This window comes from Melanotaenia boesemani, chromosome 4, assembly GCF_017639745.1.
Source record: "Melanotaenia boesemani isolate fMelBoe1 chromosome 4, fMelBoe1.pri, whole genome shotgun sequence".
NCBI lineage: Eukaryota > Metazoa > Chordata > Actinopteri > Atheriniformes > Melanotaeniidae > Melanotaenia > Melanotaenia boesemani.
The window spans coordinates 28,031,296-28,048,420 of record NC_055685.1 but is presented as its reverse complement, the minus strand read 5'-3'; the positions used below and the strand labels follow the sequence as shown (position 1 = coordinate 28,048,420).

The window sequence follows — 17,125 nt, the reverse complement described above, 5'->3', positions numbered from 1 at the left end:
GGCATTGTGTGTGAAATTGTAGCCCTGATTGAGGCCTAGCAACGACAGCTGGGAATGGTATGTGTGTGCGTGTATATGACCAAAGTAGGAATGTCATCCCACCATTCCAGGATGTTTTTTTTTTTTTTTGTCCCCAATACCAGCCTGTATTATTTAAGATGAGTATTTGCCAATACTGGCTCTTACTCTGATCTAGGGTTGGTCATCCAGAGTGATGAATCCCTCCACCTTCTCTGTAATCCTTTTTGCCTCGTCACACAGAATCTTTTTTTTTTCCCCTCTCTCTCTCTTTAAAGGTTCCTCCTGCATGCGTTGCTTTGTTGGAGCCGTAGCCGAGTTAGCTCAGTGAACTCACTGTATTCAGTCAAGTGTTTAAACATTAGGTGTCTAAATAGGTTGGTATTTTTGAATGAAGCTCTCTCTCTGCCTTGTGAAATGCTTGAATTGCAGACAGTTTTATAAGAAGCTGGTGGACTGCTCATGTTTTCCACTTTGAAATATTTCCATTCAGCAGCCGTGTTAGCAAGTTCCTGCCGCAATTATTTAGGGCATCCATATAATGAAACGGTAGGCGCTGGACTTGAGGTGTACTCAAAGACCCCGTCACCAATCAAACACCTTGATCAAGACCCCACTCTGATACTTGAGATTGGATCAGGACATCTGATCCAGAGGAGAAAGCACCATGAGTCTTCTCTGTACTTGGTATATTCACTGCACTGTGCAGCTTGTCTTTCATTGCTCACAGTCAGTGCTGTACATTTTTCTGATCATCTTACCTCCACTCAAACTGGTGAAGCTTATGTGCAAGATCTGCTTCGTCAGCATTTGCTTGGACTGAATTATGTCGTGTGCTCTTCTAAGACTAATTTTTGTTTATATCACTTCAAGAGTTTTCTTTAAACGAGTGATTCTTGGCACAAAAATCAAGCTGTCAAGAGAAAAAGGCTATTTTTCCTAATTATTGTACATAATCTAATAGACCATCTGTACAAGTAATTTGTAAGAACATATTATTATGCCACATTGTGTAGAGGTCATAGTTTATTGGAGAAGAGAGTAAGTCATGTGGTGCTCGTAAGATCATAGCCCTTGTTTATTGGTGCAAACCAGCTGGAGCCCATGGAGCAAACACTCCATTGATTTTTTCCCCACATGCATGTGATCTATTCTGGGTTTCAGCTTCTTTTTGCATTCCTACCCAGACATTATTTAAAAAGGCCTACAGTCTCTGTGTATGGTAGACACTCCTTTTTTGTAACTCCTTTGGAACCTTTTTCAGGATAGATACCCAAAATTTAATTTAAAATGTGAATTTAGGTCATGTACAGTTTGGGTTTAACATGGCTGAAGTCAATGTTGTGCCCTAATAAAGGCACCTAGGGGGTATTCCAAGAAGCTGGTTTACGGGTTTAGCTGGCTATGTTAACCTAGACCAAAAGGTAATCTTGGATTTTCTGTTCCAAAATGGCTAATCTACATAAGTTAATATGGAAACACATGCTGTGAACATAGCCTGGTCGGGAGTGGGTTTTGTTCAGGCTATGCCCAACATATCTTCAACATAATGATTTGAGGGGAAGTCACCATATGTGTGATCAAATCTGTCAACCACTTTGATTTTAAGAAATGAACAAACAATTCCATCGCATGCTTTATTTCCTGAAGAGACACACTTTGTTATGCAATGTCATAACTTATGTTAGCCTATGTCTAAATAGATTTCTTATCTTCAGTTTTAAATATTCCATTTCCAGGTCCGCCTTAGCCATGATATTATTTTCACCATTTCCCAGGCTTTAAGATCCACATAGGCTGTTTACACTAACTAAAAATGTGGCTATAACTTAAAGTTACCAGTATGTTACTGGAAATCAGTAGCCTCTGCCTAGCTAGCAGTCTCTCACAGTTTTCTTGGAATACCTCGTATTCATTCATGTTATGCTCTTACACTGGGCCATTACACTTCCTGTAACTTATACCACTGCTCTCGCCTGCCATTGTACCAGCGTCTATTTTAGAAATATAGTCACACCTCATCTCTCGAGAATGATGTAAGCGCAAACACTATTGTTCACATTGCAAATGTTTATTGGGCCACTACATACCTTGACTGCTTCTAGAAAAACTGCCTTTTATAAATGTGATGATCAAAAACAACAACAAAAAAGAATAAATGAATAAAAAAAATAATAATAATAAATGTGATGATCACAAGGCTGTGAATGAATACCTCAGATGTCACAGCCACTGTGGTCATACTCACAGACAATGGACTCTGAACAAACTGGTCAAATCCCTTGGTAATACAAAAACAATCTGAAAAACTATGACATATAAGATAGATAATAATTATTCAAATTATGAGGCTTTATACTGTACAATAAATCTAACAGATACAGAATTGTTAGTCACTAATTCCCTTTTATTGCAGTTGTTGCCAGAGAGAAAAACTTTACATACATAAATACGGGCATCAATCTCGACTAATTCACCTTATCACCCGTATTATTCATTTCTTAACATGATATACATCATTTAGGAGAATTTGTTTGCACTCAAACAAGCACAGACTTTCTCCCCTTTCTATTTTGGCATGTCAAAAATCAAAGATCACACTTTAACAGTCGTATAAGCTGCTTGAGCTGATAAGAGGAAATTGGGTTTCAAATGTCACAAAACAATGCAGGGTTTTGAAACAGTTTTGTTTTGGCAAGTTTTCCACCGCACCCTGGATGATCAGATGAGCTTGGCATGGTGCTCGCAGCCGTCTGGGTACAGTTTAAACAAAAACTTCTTATCACGCCAGTAAACATGCACTAAAGCTCTTTTATCTCACAGAACCTTCAGCTAAAAACCACTGGCATGCAAACCTTGAGGGTTTTTTTATTTTTATTTTTTCTTCTCTTTTTTGTATAAATTGGACAGTTTATGACAGTTTTGATCAAGAAGTAAGATACTGGAGTAACATAATTTTACAAAACCATTCAAATCTAAATCACACAACAGCACTGTGACTTGAAAATGACCAGGAAGGTAGGACTTACTGTACTGTGCAAAACTTTGTCTGCAATAAAAAGAAAGTAGAACAGTTATGCCTTGAATACTTATATTAAACAGTTAACTTTGTTTTGAGGATGGTTTTATGCTGAATGGCTCAATTCCACTTCTCCAACTTGTCCTTACCAACGAACCTCTATATCTCTGTTTTGCATTTTTTAATGGGTTGTGTAAGTTACTGTAGTTGACCCATAAATTCATTATTACATTTGCCTGTAAAGTTTTAAGCGCGATAAAGAAATGCGAGAGATCCACATGCAGTTTACAATTCTTGCAGACTGATGCCATCATGGTGTTATAAACAACATGACTGGTCTGACAAGTTGTTGACATTTTGCTGGCTGCTTGGATTGTTTGTTTCTTTCTGCATGTATGACTCACAAGCTGGATCGCATCCAACTGTTACAAGAGGAAATGTGTGCCTTGTGTTTCACTTGTGGTATACTCATCTGTGACTCAGTGACATTGGGGTGGTGTGGGGGTGAGATTGTGGTCTATGTTTATGAATTGCAAGATGGTGAGCTTTTATTCCTTTATAGTTTGAAATCAGATAGCCCTTCATATTAGAATAAGCATATTTCTTCCCTATACACACATACTGCTGATCTGAACTCTGAGCCGTATGTTGCTTGCGATGCAAATCATAATTTCAGAAATCTAAGTCAAATGGAAGTGAAGGTGGATTTTTCTCATTTTCTTGTCTATAATTCTGCTTTAATTACTTCCTTATCTTCTTGTCTTGTCAATTATTTTTTGTCATTTTTGTGTCCTCTCTGCATTGAGATTGAAAGTGTGTCCTAGTTGAGTTCAGATGTCTAGGGGTTTAGTTCACGAGTGACTGTGTTGTGTCTGTAGTGATGTCGGCTTTTCATAGGTCTGTTGTGGTGATGAAGGAGAAGAGTCAAAGGCAAAGCTCTCAAATTAACCGGTTGATCTAAATTCCTTCCCTCATCTATCGTCATGAGCCGTGGGTAGTAACCGAAAGAACGAGATTGTCGACATAAGCGACCAAAATGAGTTTCCTCCGCAGGGTGGCTGGGCTCTCCTTTAGTGATAGGATGAGAAGCTCGGTCATCCAGGAGGGGCTCAGAGTAGATCTGCTGCTCATCGGCATCAAGAGGAGACACATGAGGTGGCTCAGGCGTCTAGTTAGGATTCTTCCGGGATGCCTTTCTGGTGAGGTGTTCTTGGCACATCCGACTTGGGTGGAGGCCCCAGGGAAGACCCAGGACACACTTGAGGCACTATGTCTCTCAGCTGGCCTGAGAGCGCATCAGGATCTCCTCATATGAGCTGGAAAAGTGGTCAGGGAGAGGAAAGTGTGGGCTTACCTTTCTAAGTTGTTACCATGTGACCTAATCTTGGATATGCAGTAATGGATGGATGGATGGATGGATGGATGGATGGATGGATGGATGGATGGATGGATTTTTTTGTCATTACATAGACAGTAAAGAACAAAGAAAAAAAAAAAAATACAAAAACATGTACCAGAACTAAATTCCAAACCGAAGTACAGGCTCAGGTTTGTGAATTCTAATGTTAACATTAGAATTCTTGCTCTTGCTTTATTTGTTGTGACCTTTTCAAGCGTTCCAGCAGGACGACCAGTAGCTCCAAATGCTGGCCTAATTTCTTAACCTTTCAAATCCCGACCCATTTAAAAATGGTAAGAAAAGTGTTACAAAAAGTAAGAAATAATGTTTTTTTTTGTTTGTTTGTTTTTGTTTTTGTTTTTTAAAGATAATTACCATTTATTACCATGTGCTTTGTTCAAATTATTATAGTATGGTTTTCTGCATCCTGGTATCTATTAGGGGGCAGAAGTATCAGATCGTGTTCAACAGGATTTGGAGCAAAGTTTTTACCATAAAGCGATGCAAAATGTCTCAAAAACTGTGTGTATCAAATATGTCACGTTTCTCTTATACGTTTGCTATTTGTGTGGATCTGCTCACTCACACCATGTATCCTCTTGTTTTGCTGCAGTCAGTTGTGTGATAAATTGTTGGCTTCATTTAGCCAGCATCAAAAACTTAACAATATAGAAAACAAAACTGCTAGAACAGAAGACATTTTATCATTTCATGCACTTATTTGAACTGTGTTTTAACAGTACTAATCTCAGTGTTTGAGCAGTGGCTCAGTTTTGGGTAGACTGTGGTAAATACAGATTTAAGTCTGTACCTAACAATGGAGGTGGCAAATAACATGATAATGAATCGGCTCATGGAGTTTTGCTTTGGGCAAGGCTCTAGATTGCAATGCACTGTTACATGGCTAACTCTGATCTCCGACCTGAGATCATTAAATGGTGTCAGTTCTATTAAGAATCTTACCAACAATGTTTTTATGTGAAGCATTTTACATTTGTGTTTGTCACAGAGCCAGATCATATTGAATCAGTGGGACAGACAGGCAGTAAAAGCATGCAGTTGTTTCTGCTGTAGCAGGTTGTGTGGCTGCAGTAACACTGCTGCCAGCCGAACTCATAAACGCTGACCTTTAGTACAGTCCCGCAGAAGGGGTGGCAGGGTGTGAGAGAGACATAAAGAGACAGACAGAGATTGTGGAATGTGGGAGATGAACCAGAAAGTGAATGGATCAAAGAAAAAAAGAGATGAAAAAAAGAGTAGACCAGACGGAGAGAAAGAGAGCAGGCAACAGAAGAGGAGGAGGGGTGATTAGTGTGTGAGCCTGAGCTCTGATTGGTCTAACAGTCTGTATGTGTGTGCGTGTGTGTGTGTGTGTGTACCTTTAGGGCAGTGGGCGGGGGATTAAGCTTGCATCACGTGGTCCCTTTAGCTTCTTTTCCACACAAATACACACCCTCATTCGCAGAGGACACGCACTCACACACGCATATCCTCTCACAAACACACTCACAGCTGTTGATACTTCTCTCTCTGATGAGCAGCAGGGCGGTCGAGGAGTGGAGTCCGTAGGAATCGGGAGGGAAAATTCGATGTGTGTTGGCAGCTCTGGAGCATCTGAATGGAAATTTTTTATGGACAAGTGGAAAGACTTGTTTTCTGATCGCTACCCGGCTCTCACTTTTAGTTGTTGGTTTCCCGCTTTTCCTCTTGGACTCGTCTCGCCCGGCTTCTCTGTTGGAATTTGAGTGCAGACAGCAGCAGTGAACAACAGACATGAGTTTTGCCTGTGACGCCTACTACTACTGCCTTTTCTCTCCCATTCACTGACCAAGGAGGGAGTACAAGGTTGGTTGGGCTTGGGTTATATATATTTTTTGTGTCTGTTTATGCTTTTAATTGGATGCACTGACCCCCCCCAAAAGAAAACCACACACGCAAACACACACACTTAGCCCCCTTTCCCCATTCATTCCAGAAAGAACATTCCCACTGTTAGTGTGTGTGCTCCTACCAGTTTACCAGTTGCGTGAGCATGACCCCAAAGATCACTAGACCTAAACTGGACTGTAGTTTTAAGGGAACAGGGAGCTGAATGGGCACACACTCTTGGAGGACAAACACTCCTGCTTTATAAACATGCTTGGCAACGGTACTACTGTGTGTGTGTGTGAGAGCGAGAGCGAGAGCACCAGAAAAGATTAGCACTGGTTATTAACTCTAATTTGCGAAACCTGTGGTTGTCCGTGAAATAAGACACATGGCAGTACTTTAAGATCACTTTAGCTTCTCTAATTGATTTTTTTTTTCTTCAAAATTAATACTCAATATATTAGAAAGAATGCTTGTTGAACATCGCAACACGATTTGTTCATGTTGCAACCTGCACACAAAACTAAATTAAAAGATTTTGCAAGAACGCAGCAACCCCAACTTTAAATCAGACATAGCCTTTCATCAATGCCGCCCACCGACGCACCGGTGGGATCCAAAAGAGCTTTCCTCGTCTTGCAGTAAAGCTGCTGGAAGATCATGTAAGCTGCTGAGCATTTGGCTCACACACTCCTTTAGTTTCACTGCTAAAACTGTCATACCGACCTGTTTAGATAGAGAGAACACCTACTCGTCTGTTTGTGTGCATACATAAAAAAGATTAATCCTCAAGTTCCTTGTTTGCATGCGTGCGTGCTCATTTTGCCTTTGGCAGCATGTATGGATATAATTAGCAGTGTACAGATTCTTTCCTGGTATTGTTGTTATTGGGGCTGTAACACAACCCAAAAGGTGGTTTGTCTATTTTTAGGGGTGGCAGAAACACTGGCAGGCTGGCTTTGAAGATATGAGGAGTATGCGAGTGCCGTGGTTGGTGTCGGCTGATATCTTACTTTGCGCGTTTGGCCATGTGTGCTGTCTTTGGGACTTTAGCTTTCTAACTTTGGATAGGTATTTTGTACACAGGGCAGAGAAACAAAGGCAATCAATGGAGGGGAAATGATAGACAGAGAGAAAGAGATATGGACACAAGAATGACAGGACCAGACAGAGAAAGGCAGCAGCAGATACTGTACGTAGCCTAGTTGGATGTAGGTTTCCAGATTAGCCAGCTGTCATCAGATGAAGGTGGAGAGTTGTGTGTTGTCTGAGTCACCAGCTTTTATCTTGTGGCTCTCATGCTCCAAATGTCGCAGGAGCACTGAGGCATGATGGGTGAACACCTTGTTGTAGAGATATACAGTAAGACCCCATAATAGAAACTAAAGGAGGGACGAATTCTGGAAGTTAAAAATAAGCAGAGCAGAAAACTGGCCAGCCTCTGTAGAGTCAAAGTGTTGTGAAGACTTTCACTTTCCTGTTTTTGTTTTCCTTTCCCTTTAACCTTTCTTAACCGTCTGTAGTCGATAAAACAAGGAAAGTTGTCCTTTACTGCTGTGAACTAGCGAAAAGAGTCCAGAAACAGTCCAAACTGAGCTTTTTTTAAAAGGATAAAGTTAAAGACAACCATATTCTGATACTAACCTATTTTAGACGTCACCCTGAATAAGACACTGCCATGTAAAGAGCACGTTCAGCAACCAATAATCGAACTAAGCTACATGGAGTTTCTCCCCTGTATATCATGTATCCACCTTAACAGCACAATTAAGACTGACTGGAGTTTTCATAGACACACGCTGCTGCTTTAGCACATTTTTTGTCTCCACTATTCTCAGTCTGGCTTATCATTAGAAACTCTGGGCTTTTTTTTTTTAAAGACCTAGACACTTCGTATTGAGCTTGTTGTTATGGATTGTGGATGCTTGTTTCTGTCACAAGATATGGCAACACAAGCTGTAACAGCAGAACTGTGTAGAACCAGATAGCTGCAGTTTAAACAAAATTACACTTCTGGGTGGAGACGGGAGCTTTGTGCACTGACATATGTAGGAGTGTGAATGAAATATACAGTATATTACTCATGTAAACATCAATCAGAGCAATTCCCCATTCAGAAGTACATCAATAGTGCACGTACACAGCTGATCTCATATTGTTTTGTCAAATTTTGACATCAAATCAACCTTCATGCAGAGATTTTAACTGACAAAATCTGTAAGCAAACGACAAGATTATGATTGGAAAACTTTCTCTCTGTAGTCTGGTGGTGTTGGAGTGGGCTTTGGTTCTAGGTTTGGAATATCAATGGGCTGTGTTGGACAAAGTAAAGTTTTGAATGCATCTGCCATCACTCGATGAGGATATTCTTTTATAATGTATCTCCATATAAACAATGACAAGAAACCAATTATTTACCATTATCCAGATTTCTGCTGGCTACACTGGAAGTTGTGTAACATTTTCTGTTCGCTGGAGTGGTCCCAGAATGACCTCCACGTCTGTGGTTGTTAGTCGTTGTACTTGTTGAGTGTTTATAAGCCAGTTTACTGCAACACAGATCTTCTCCCTAGGCTCTAGTTTGTTGGCCAACAAAATGCAACACCTTTGCAAATTGTGTTTTTAGATCAGAGGAATCTTTTCATAGTTCCTGTAACTACAGAGTGCCCTGTTTTCTTTAAAATTATATTGACTGAAATGACTCTAATCATAGTATATAGCCTCTTTTTCAGCTCCTACCACAGTGCAGGCATGCTCCTAACACAAAACACACGCAACTGTGTAGAGATAAGTAAATAAAATGGAAGGTTGCAAGGAATTACCATTACGAAATAACTCTGTAAACTTTCTTACTACTTAAGCAGCATAAAATACTCCTCCAGTTTCTAACCTTTAAAAAAGTCCACTGAGATATTTACCTTTTTCAAAATGTCGGATTAAGGTAAGACTGTTGTCTCTTTGTTGGCCTGCTGTCTTTGTAAGAACTGGAGGTGAAATAAGGGGTCATCTCTGTGCATCACGAGCATCAGAGCAGGCATAAGAGGTACTCATAGAGCTAAACTGCAAACAAAGAGTCAACAAAGTGGATAATGTTGCACTAAAGGCACCACTTTGATTCCACAACGTTATTATGCTATTTAAGAGAACACAATGCTGATATTTAGCTATGACCACTCTATCAGAACAGTAAGCAATAGTCAGCTACTGTGGAGTATCAAGGGAACACTATGTTTTTACCTGATGATTAATTCTAGTAGCTAGTTGAAACTGCTGGCCAAAACAGAGTTAATCCATCTGTGCTATAAATCATTGATTAGTTGCATGGAACTCTGTAAACAGCCGTTTATAGATCAGAAACTTTCATGGACAGCTCATGTCTGCTTGGGCAGCTGAACATGTCTGAGAGCAACGGATCACTGAGGGCCACAGGGTTAGAGGTTGCAGTAACCTTGCCCGAAGCTGCTGTCAGTCTAGCACCCTTCAGTAAATATAACTTGCCTCGTCTATCAGACACACATTTGAGGATGATCAATCAATTGCTATTCAACAAGGTTCTCCGATGTCAAAAAGCAGCTATAGCTCTAATTTCCAGCTGGGCATTGAGTAAAATGTAGACCACAGTGGATCTGGCAGTGTTTATAAACTGCAGTGTGTTATGCTCAAAAAGTGAGCAGACTGCCGTGAAGCATTATATTTTAATTATAAAGCTCTCAAATCAATAAACACACACACCCACAGCCAGTGTCCACCTGAACCTCCCAACTCAGGGATCTCTCTAGATGTGGACAGGGTGAGCTGGTTGAGGATCAGGACAATGATCCATTGACAGAAACGGTGGGAGATTGAGTATGGGGGATGGAAGTTGATGTATGAGTGTGGGTCAGTGGGGGGGCTACTTTATTTCAGTGAAGCTCCAGCTGTTGCATTCAGCCATTGAGGATTCCACTTGTGCAGCACATTTCAGGCATAACCTTCCTTCAGTTGTCAATCACACGTTTCCTTTGCATTGTGTGTACTGAATGTTCCATTAATGTTAAAGTTTTTGGTCGATAGCAGACTAGCAATTAACAGAACAAACACTGCTTAGTACAACAAATAAATCCTCAAAGCTGCCTTCTTTCTTCTGGCATACCTTAATTCTGTATCGTAATCCTGCTGTCTTCATTAACCCATCATTTTGTGCTTTTGAATGAGAGCTTAGTTAATTCCAGCTTGTCCTGTGTCCCAACAACCCTGTAAGCAGAACGGTGCAGGCAGGAGGATGAAATCTGTATCAGGTTACATAACTCGGTGCTCTCCAGCTGCCTTCAATTAAAGAAAATTTTTTGGCGGCTTTCATTTGTTTCCATAGCATAAATCTCAGCTTTGGTAGAGGAATCAAGTTGTGAGTAAAATGTTTCCTGTGTTGCCAATGGATTTTTAGAGATAACATGTAAGACATACTGGCTACACCCGGAGGCGCCTCCTTCATATGTGCAGGTTCACTCAAATATTACAACAATGGCTTAATGGCTTTGACTGTTTCTCCATAGCTTGCCACATCTAAAACACTTCTTAAAGGGTGTGCAGTTAAGTTCCCAAAAAGAAGATTAAGGTGGGGAAACCATTTGATGATTAGATTAGGCAAAGCATTTAAAAAATATATACGGTCGTCCATTGAAGAGGATTTCTTTAAAGTGGTCAATTTAAACTCAACCTGTTGACATATTTGGCCTTGCAATGAACATGCTGAATGTCAGAATTCTTACATAGTTAGGATGAGTGTCAGCAGTGCTGTAAACATGTAGCCTTAACACAGTGAAGAAATGGAGTCTTGAAAGTAAAGGCCTCTGAAAGCCCTACACCTGGGAGGATTTCTTTGAACTTTGTTTTGCCTGAGTCGGACTCCTCTGCTGTATACACCGAGCTGTGTGTTATTCCCCTAATCTCAACCATCTGTAAAAGTGGCATTTGACCGGAATGAGCAGCTTAGTGGCATCTGTCAAACCAAATCAACCCCCAACTCTCTTCTTCACACCATACTGAGTTGACAACCATGATGGGGGTTGAAAGGGGAGAAAAGTCACCGCTGTCAGGGAAACTGCTAACTTCTGACACTCCCTGCTGTCAGATGACCACTCGGCTTTCAAAGACAGAAATAAGCGGGATCCCTTTCTTGAACTCTTTCTTGTTCTTATTCTACTGCAAACCAAGCAACCATCTGCTGGCGATTCCATAGGCCCCACCTCTTCCTAATACACCTCCAGCTTATCGTTCGCTGCTACAGTAGCAGCTATGCATGTTGCAAAAGCTCGTAGAAGCGCCAGGATTTTTATTTTTCTTTATTCACAAAGAAGGTCATTTTTAAGGTCTCGTGTGTATACCTTTTTTGCTTTATTGGATTTTCCTTTGGCATGTCAACAAAGCAAGTTGCATTTGCTTTTTAAGCTGCAGCAATTCCCGTATCCTGCAAAATGCTTGTTGTCATGCCAGGTGACCTACAAATGGACATGGGAGAAAAACAACTTTACCCCAGCAGTCAAGGTCTGCACGTCCTCCTCATACTGTTTTGGGTGGACTGCCAGAATGAGCAGGACGACGCCTGTATGCACTTGTGACTCGTGTGCGCAGCAACACTGCTGTCAGGACGATTCTGTTATTTACATGAACCCGAAGAATAGCACGTCTCTGAGGTCCAATAAGAGGTCTGTCCCCTTCCTGTTTTGACAAGAATGGGGGATTATGTGCATGTCATATGGCAACGACAGACAAGTCTTTAGTTTATCTGACAGTAAGTCAGAGTATCTGGTGCCTCCTGTGTCTCTTTAGTTTTAATAAGAGGATTCTTATTATTAGAGAATTAAAACTGTATAATCAACAGAATTTCTCCTGTAAACAGTGTATAGTTGAAAAAGGGTGTTTCTGAAAGTTGTATGTAAAACATGGGCATTATAAAACTTAAACTCAGGAACATACACCCTATAAAACATGACATATTTCTTCTTTTAGTCTGTTTTTCATCCTGATGGCTGTGTATATTGTAATCATTGGTGTTTGTACATGCTTTTATGCTCTTTTCCCCAAACTCTGCATGTTGAAAGAAACTGAGCGCAGTTTATTTGTACAGTAAATCTTGCCGTTAAACGTACTCTAACATGTTCCCGTCTTTTGCTCCTCAGGTGAGAGTCAGAGCGGCAGCCACAGAGCAAACGAGCGAGGCGAAGCAGGCATGAGTGCGGACAACCATCAGGGGGTGGTGACCACTCCTCCCCCACCTACTGGAAGGACCAAGGAGCGCTATTTTGACCGAGTCAACGTCAACGATCCAGAGTACATCAGGGCCAGAAACATGTCGCCTGATCTCCGGCAAGACTTCAACGTTCTGGAGCAGAAGAAACGCGTCACACAGATACTACAGAGTCCCGTAAGTAAGAAGAGAAAACAGTTTTAGCCTCCATAGAGAAGATTCATACAGAGTTGGCATGGAGCATTTGTTTTGTTTGTTTGTTCTCTCTCTCTCTTTCTTTTGTCAGATTTAGCTGATTGTTTTCCACCTGTTCTTAAAACAAACCAGCAGGTCTTGCATACAGCCTTAGTTACAGATTGTCTTCTCAGATACTGTAGAGGATTCCCCTGAATGTTTTTTGTTTATACAGGACATAGACTGTTCTGATGTGATGTGATAGACTTGAGATCCTGAGACGTATTTTGTTGCAGAGGAACCTGAAGGCTGCAGAGTGGAGCAGTGAGGACACCTTTTTTATTATTAAGGAAACGGGTTTAAATCCTTCCTATGGCTTAGATGTTTCTTATGTGAGATTTGTATGCCCTGCCCATGTCTGTGTTTGGTTTTATTGGATGCTTTAGATTCCTTAGCTGAAATGGCGACATGCTGGCAGGTATAACTATTACAGAAAAACTATTTATCTCTCTTGCCCTTGATACAGTGGTTGCAATTTATAGTTCATGCTGGATGGGGCTCTGATGAACAGAGCAGTGATTTTTGCAGTATTCAAATCCCCTGTGAGATGCTCTCTCAGAGATGTCAGAAGCTTTATGGAGAACCTTCTGCTAGTAAACTTTTCACCTTACTGGATAATAGTTTGGGTAATTGGTTCCCATTTTTTCTCTCCTGTCAGTTATTCTTCCATAATCAAGGGATTTCTCAAGACGTTACAGCAGTAAGTGATCACGTGCACCCTTGTGTAAGCGGTTGTGTTGATATTGTGACACTAACCACAGAATCACAGCAGTCAGCAGCTCGCCAGAGCCCAGACCTAACCACCAGCTACCACGCCCTCGCGCAGACTTATTGGTGAAACTCTCTAATTGCCCCTCCAGGCCAGGAGCACTCATGTTGGGTCAGGCTTTGTTGAAGTAAACAGCTCTATGTGTGCAGATTTCAGCAAACAGAAATATATTTGTTATTTGATTTTGCCCGCCAGCCTGGATTATTAACACTAATGGCGGATCTATTAGTCAAATGCTGAGATGTACAGATACAGTACAGGTGTGAGTTTTCACTCCAGTGGATGTAGGTAAACCCGTATATTTGCCTTTCTGTTGCACAATGATCACTTAAAAATGTGATATTTGCAACTACAAAGCTGTGATAGAAGCAGCCTAGTTAAAAAAAATCGGTTCAAATCTCATCTCATGGACAGTGCACTTTTGTTCTACTCTGGTGTCTGTGTGTTGCCCTTTGAACAGCTGTTTCACTATGTATGAAGTCTTTGCAAACACAGCGAATGTATTTGTTCTGCTGTGTTGACTTAAAGCCAGTCTCTCACTGATGTACTCTGAATTACTTTAGAGTGACGTTTACAAAATAGTTATTGACTCGAGAACAGATTTGGTACAGAGGTTATGTAAAACGTAAAACGTCCCCTCAAGAAGTGTAATGCAAGCCTGGCTGTCAGTGTGCGATTGATATTAGGGGTGTAGATGCTAGATGGTTTGACATGTTCTTTTTTTAAGTTTAAAATGTGACACACATTCTGCACATGCCCAGTGTGGTTTCCTTTGGTATGCTCTGCTTCGTGCCAGATGCCTGGAAGCACGCTGCTGCTGATGCAGGTTTCCACTCAGGTTATGTTTGTGATCACAACTACAGAAAAGTGTCTGAGTGCATTTAAGGGCAATGTTCAAAGAGGGTAGATTGCCCACAGAGCTTTGAATCATTATTGACTGTCTGGCCGGACATCCATCATCGATATTTTATGTTTTATGTCTGGAAAAGCTGGCACCAGTCCGTCCTGATCTGCAGAGGCGATGAGTGTGAATAAAGTGAGCCTTTATACTACTGTTAGGGTTGTTAAATGAGGTGATTGGCTCAGTAGTTTGGCTATTTTGTGATGCTCATAAGCATGCAGGCTGTTGATTTATACTTTGATTTAAGGTCATATTATGTCAGAATCATGTTTAGAGCTTAATCAAAAATTAATACATTGATATCCTGCAGCTACTTTTTTTTTTTTTTTTTTTTTTTTTTTTTTTATTCAGCAGCTGGATGAGGTTGCCCACCGACCTTATGAACTCATGCACCCCCACTCTGCATGTCTCTGCCTGTTGCTCTACTTGTGTGTTAGGCTTGTTTTGTATAATATTCCCGCCTGATGTGGTTTTGAACGTGAGCCAAACGGCTCTCAGGCTGCAGTGACAGGTGGCTCCCTGCAGTGTTGGCAGCCCTCACATGAAGACAGTTGGCCTTGTATTTCTAATATTCAGCCACCGGTTTGATACGGTATTATCTCCATTCCTCTCACCATCTTTCTCAGTTTCTCTCAAATACAGAATAAAAGTAAATAAATAAATCACCAGCTGGGTTTCCACACATGTGCCCCACCTTCCCTTCTTTGCTTTCTTTCATCTCTCCTTCATCCATCCTTTCTCTGTTTGTTTTCATTCCAGTGTTATGGGTCTAGCGGCTGCTCCAGATTACACGTTTCAGTCACTCAGATGGGAGGTTGTATTTAAAGCCAGACTAATATAGACCAGGCGGGATTGAATCAACTCAGCTGACTTCATTCACTCCTCTCATTCATGCAGCTGTGTTTACCTTTTAAAGTCAAAACACCACAGCTAAACCCTGAACCATTTCATTTCTTTTTTAATCCACCAAACAGTACTGAGACTAACCCTGTTTGTACGCTACAGCTCTATGCATACAGTAAATGTGTGCTTCTTTCCAGCCGCGTTAGACCAGAGTACCTTCTTTAACCTGCCTGCTTTTGGTGAATTTCAAACATCTTTTTTTTTGTTGTTTTATTCTTAAGGTAATTTCTGTTTTTCCATTAAGACCACCTTTGTGGTCTTTTTTTTGGTTAAACTGGTCTTGTGGACAGATGCTCTAATCTCTGCTGTGACCTCCTTGGTCTGTAAGTTTTGCTGGTCTGAGTTTGTTGCGGTGCCTCATTCTTTCTGTGTTTTTGTTAAGGAATTTAATAGTGCTCTGTGAGATATTAACTTTTGTCTGATTTTTATTTATAAATCAATTCCAAGGGCATGGGTTGCATTTTGACATTGGTAGGAAGATCAAAGTTAAAGTGGTAGATTCTTATTTACAATATAATGTAATTTAGAGTGGACAGAAAATCAAAATCTAATTCTGTTTAGGGAAGTTTCTTTTGTTTGTTTACCTATCCTAAATACAGTTTAATGTTTTCTGTAATGTTTTGATTTGAAAGCGTCTGTTCCAAGGCATCATCTTCCTTGTATTTGTGATAATTTTGGAAAATGAAAAATCTGTGATCCTTTTCACTCATTGCAGTTACATAGAATTTTTTATTTTAGAAGGAACTGTTTTACATCATTATGTTTCTCATTTTAATTGAAACCATCTTGAAATTATGGTGTTTTTTTTGTGTGTGTTTTGTTTAGTTTTTTTTTTTTTTGCAGGGATCTATACAAAACAAAAATGTATTTTTTAGACTGTACAATAATATGAGAAGGTCATAAACACTTCAGTATATCATATTAATATTGCCAGTGGTGCACTCTGGCATTAGCGCTAGCTAGAGGCGCTAGCCCTTTCAACAAAGGGAGTGACAACAGGAAAGGCTAGTCATGTTAGGAAGAAACAAAAGAGTAGAGCCAATAGTATTGGGTGAAACTGGTTATATGGTGGCACTTAAAGCAGTTATTGTTTGTTGCAGACAAAGTAGAGAGAGCACTGATCTCTAAGCTGTTCACGTGACTAAAATGGTAGGAACAACTCAGGGCTTGCTGCATATTAGTAAGGCCATTGCCAACCATCCCTACCCAGTTCTGTACCCATGTCCAACTGTAATCTGTTCCTCACTATAACTTTTTCCCTGAACTGTTTGCAGATTTTTACATAGTAATTCCCCCCCTTACCAAATATATGTATAATCTATAAATAAATATAGTTACTTCATGGCATTTTTTTTATGTTTTTTTTATGATATACAACAGACTGAAATTTGCTCTCACTCTCAAGTGGATATCAATGGCATTTCATACACAAGAAAATTCCCGAACAGATCTTTGGCTGTAGTTCTAATTCTTATGAAGACATGAAGATGTTTGTGTAAAATTCTGCAGTAAGCCCCCCGGTCTTTCTATCTGTTGGTACATGTTTCCATGACTGTTGCTGCTGGAAAAAAAGAACAGACTCGGAGGTCAAAAGTCATCAGAAGCAGAAGATTAAATCAGATAAAATTAAATTTGAGTTGCACTTCCACATGCTGCTTCTATTTTAAGTGTCTTTGCTCACCCTGCCATTATTGTTTTTTCCTATTCTTCCCCTTCGTCTGTCACATGTTCAATTTGTGACCCAGTTTGTTCATCTGTGGAAGTGATTTACCGATGCCAAGTGGTGA

At 40.4% G+C, this 17,125-nt stretch overlaps 1 protein-coding gene across 3 annotated transcripts in view; it reads left to right on the top strand.

Moving 5' to 3' along the window:
- The window catches only part of add3a (adducin 3 (gamma) a), a 104,812-nt gene that overhangs the window by 63,184 nt on the left and 24,503 nt on the right, over nucleotides 1–17,125 (top strand). For 2 of the 3 annotated variants that reach the window (XM_041982172.1, XM_041982173.1), the window contains one exon: nucleotides 12,464–12,708. In XM_041982172.1, coding sequence (XP_041838106.1) covers nucleotides 12,514–12,708 — 195 coding nt within the window. In that variant the 5' untranslated portion in view covers nucleotides 12,464–12,513. Of the gene's footprint in view, nucleotides 1–5,888; nucleotides 6,282–12,463; nucleotides 12,709–17,125 lie in introns of those variants that run through there. The other variant, XM_041982174.1, reaches the window with a different exon arrangement.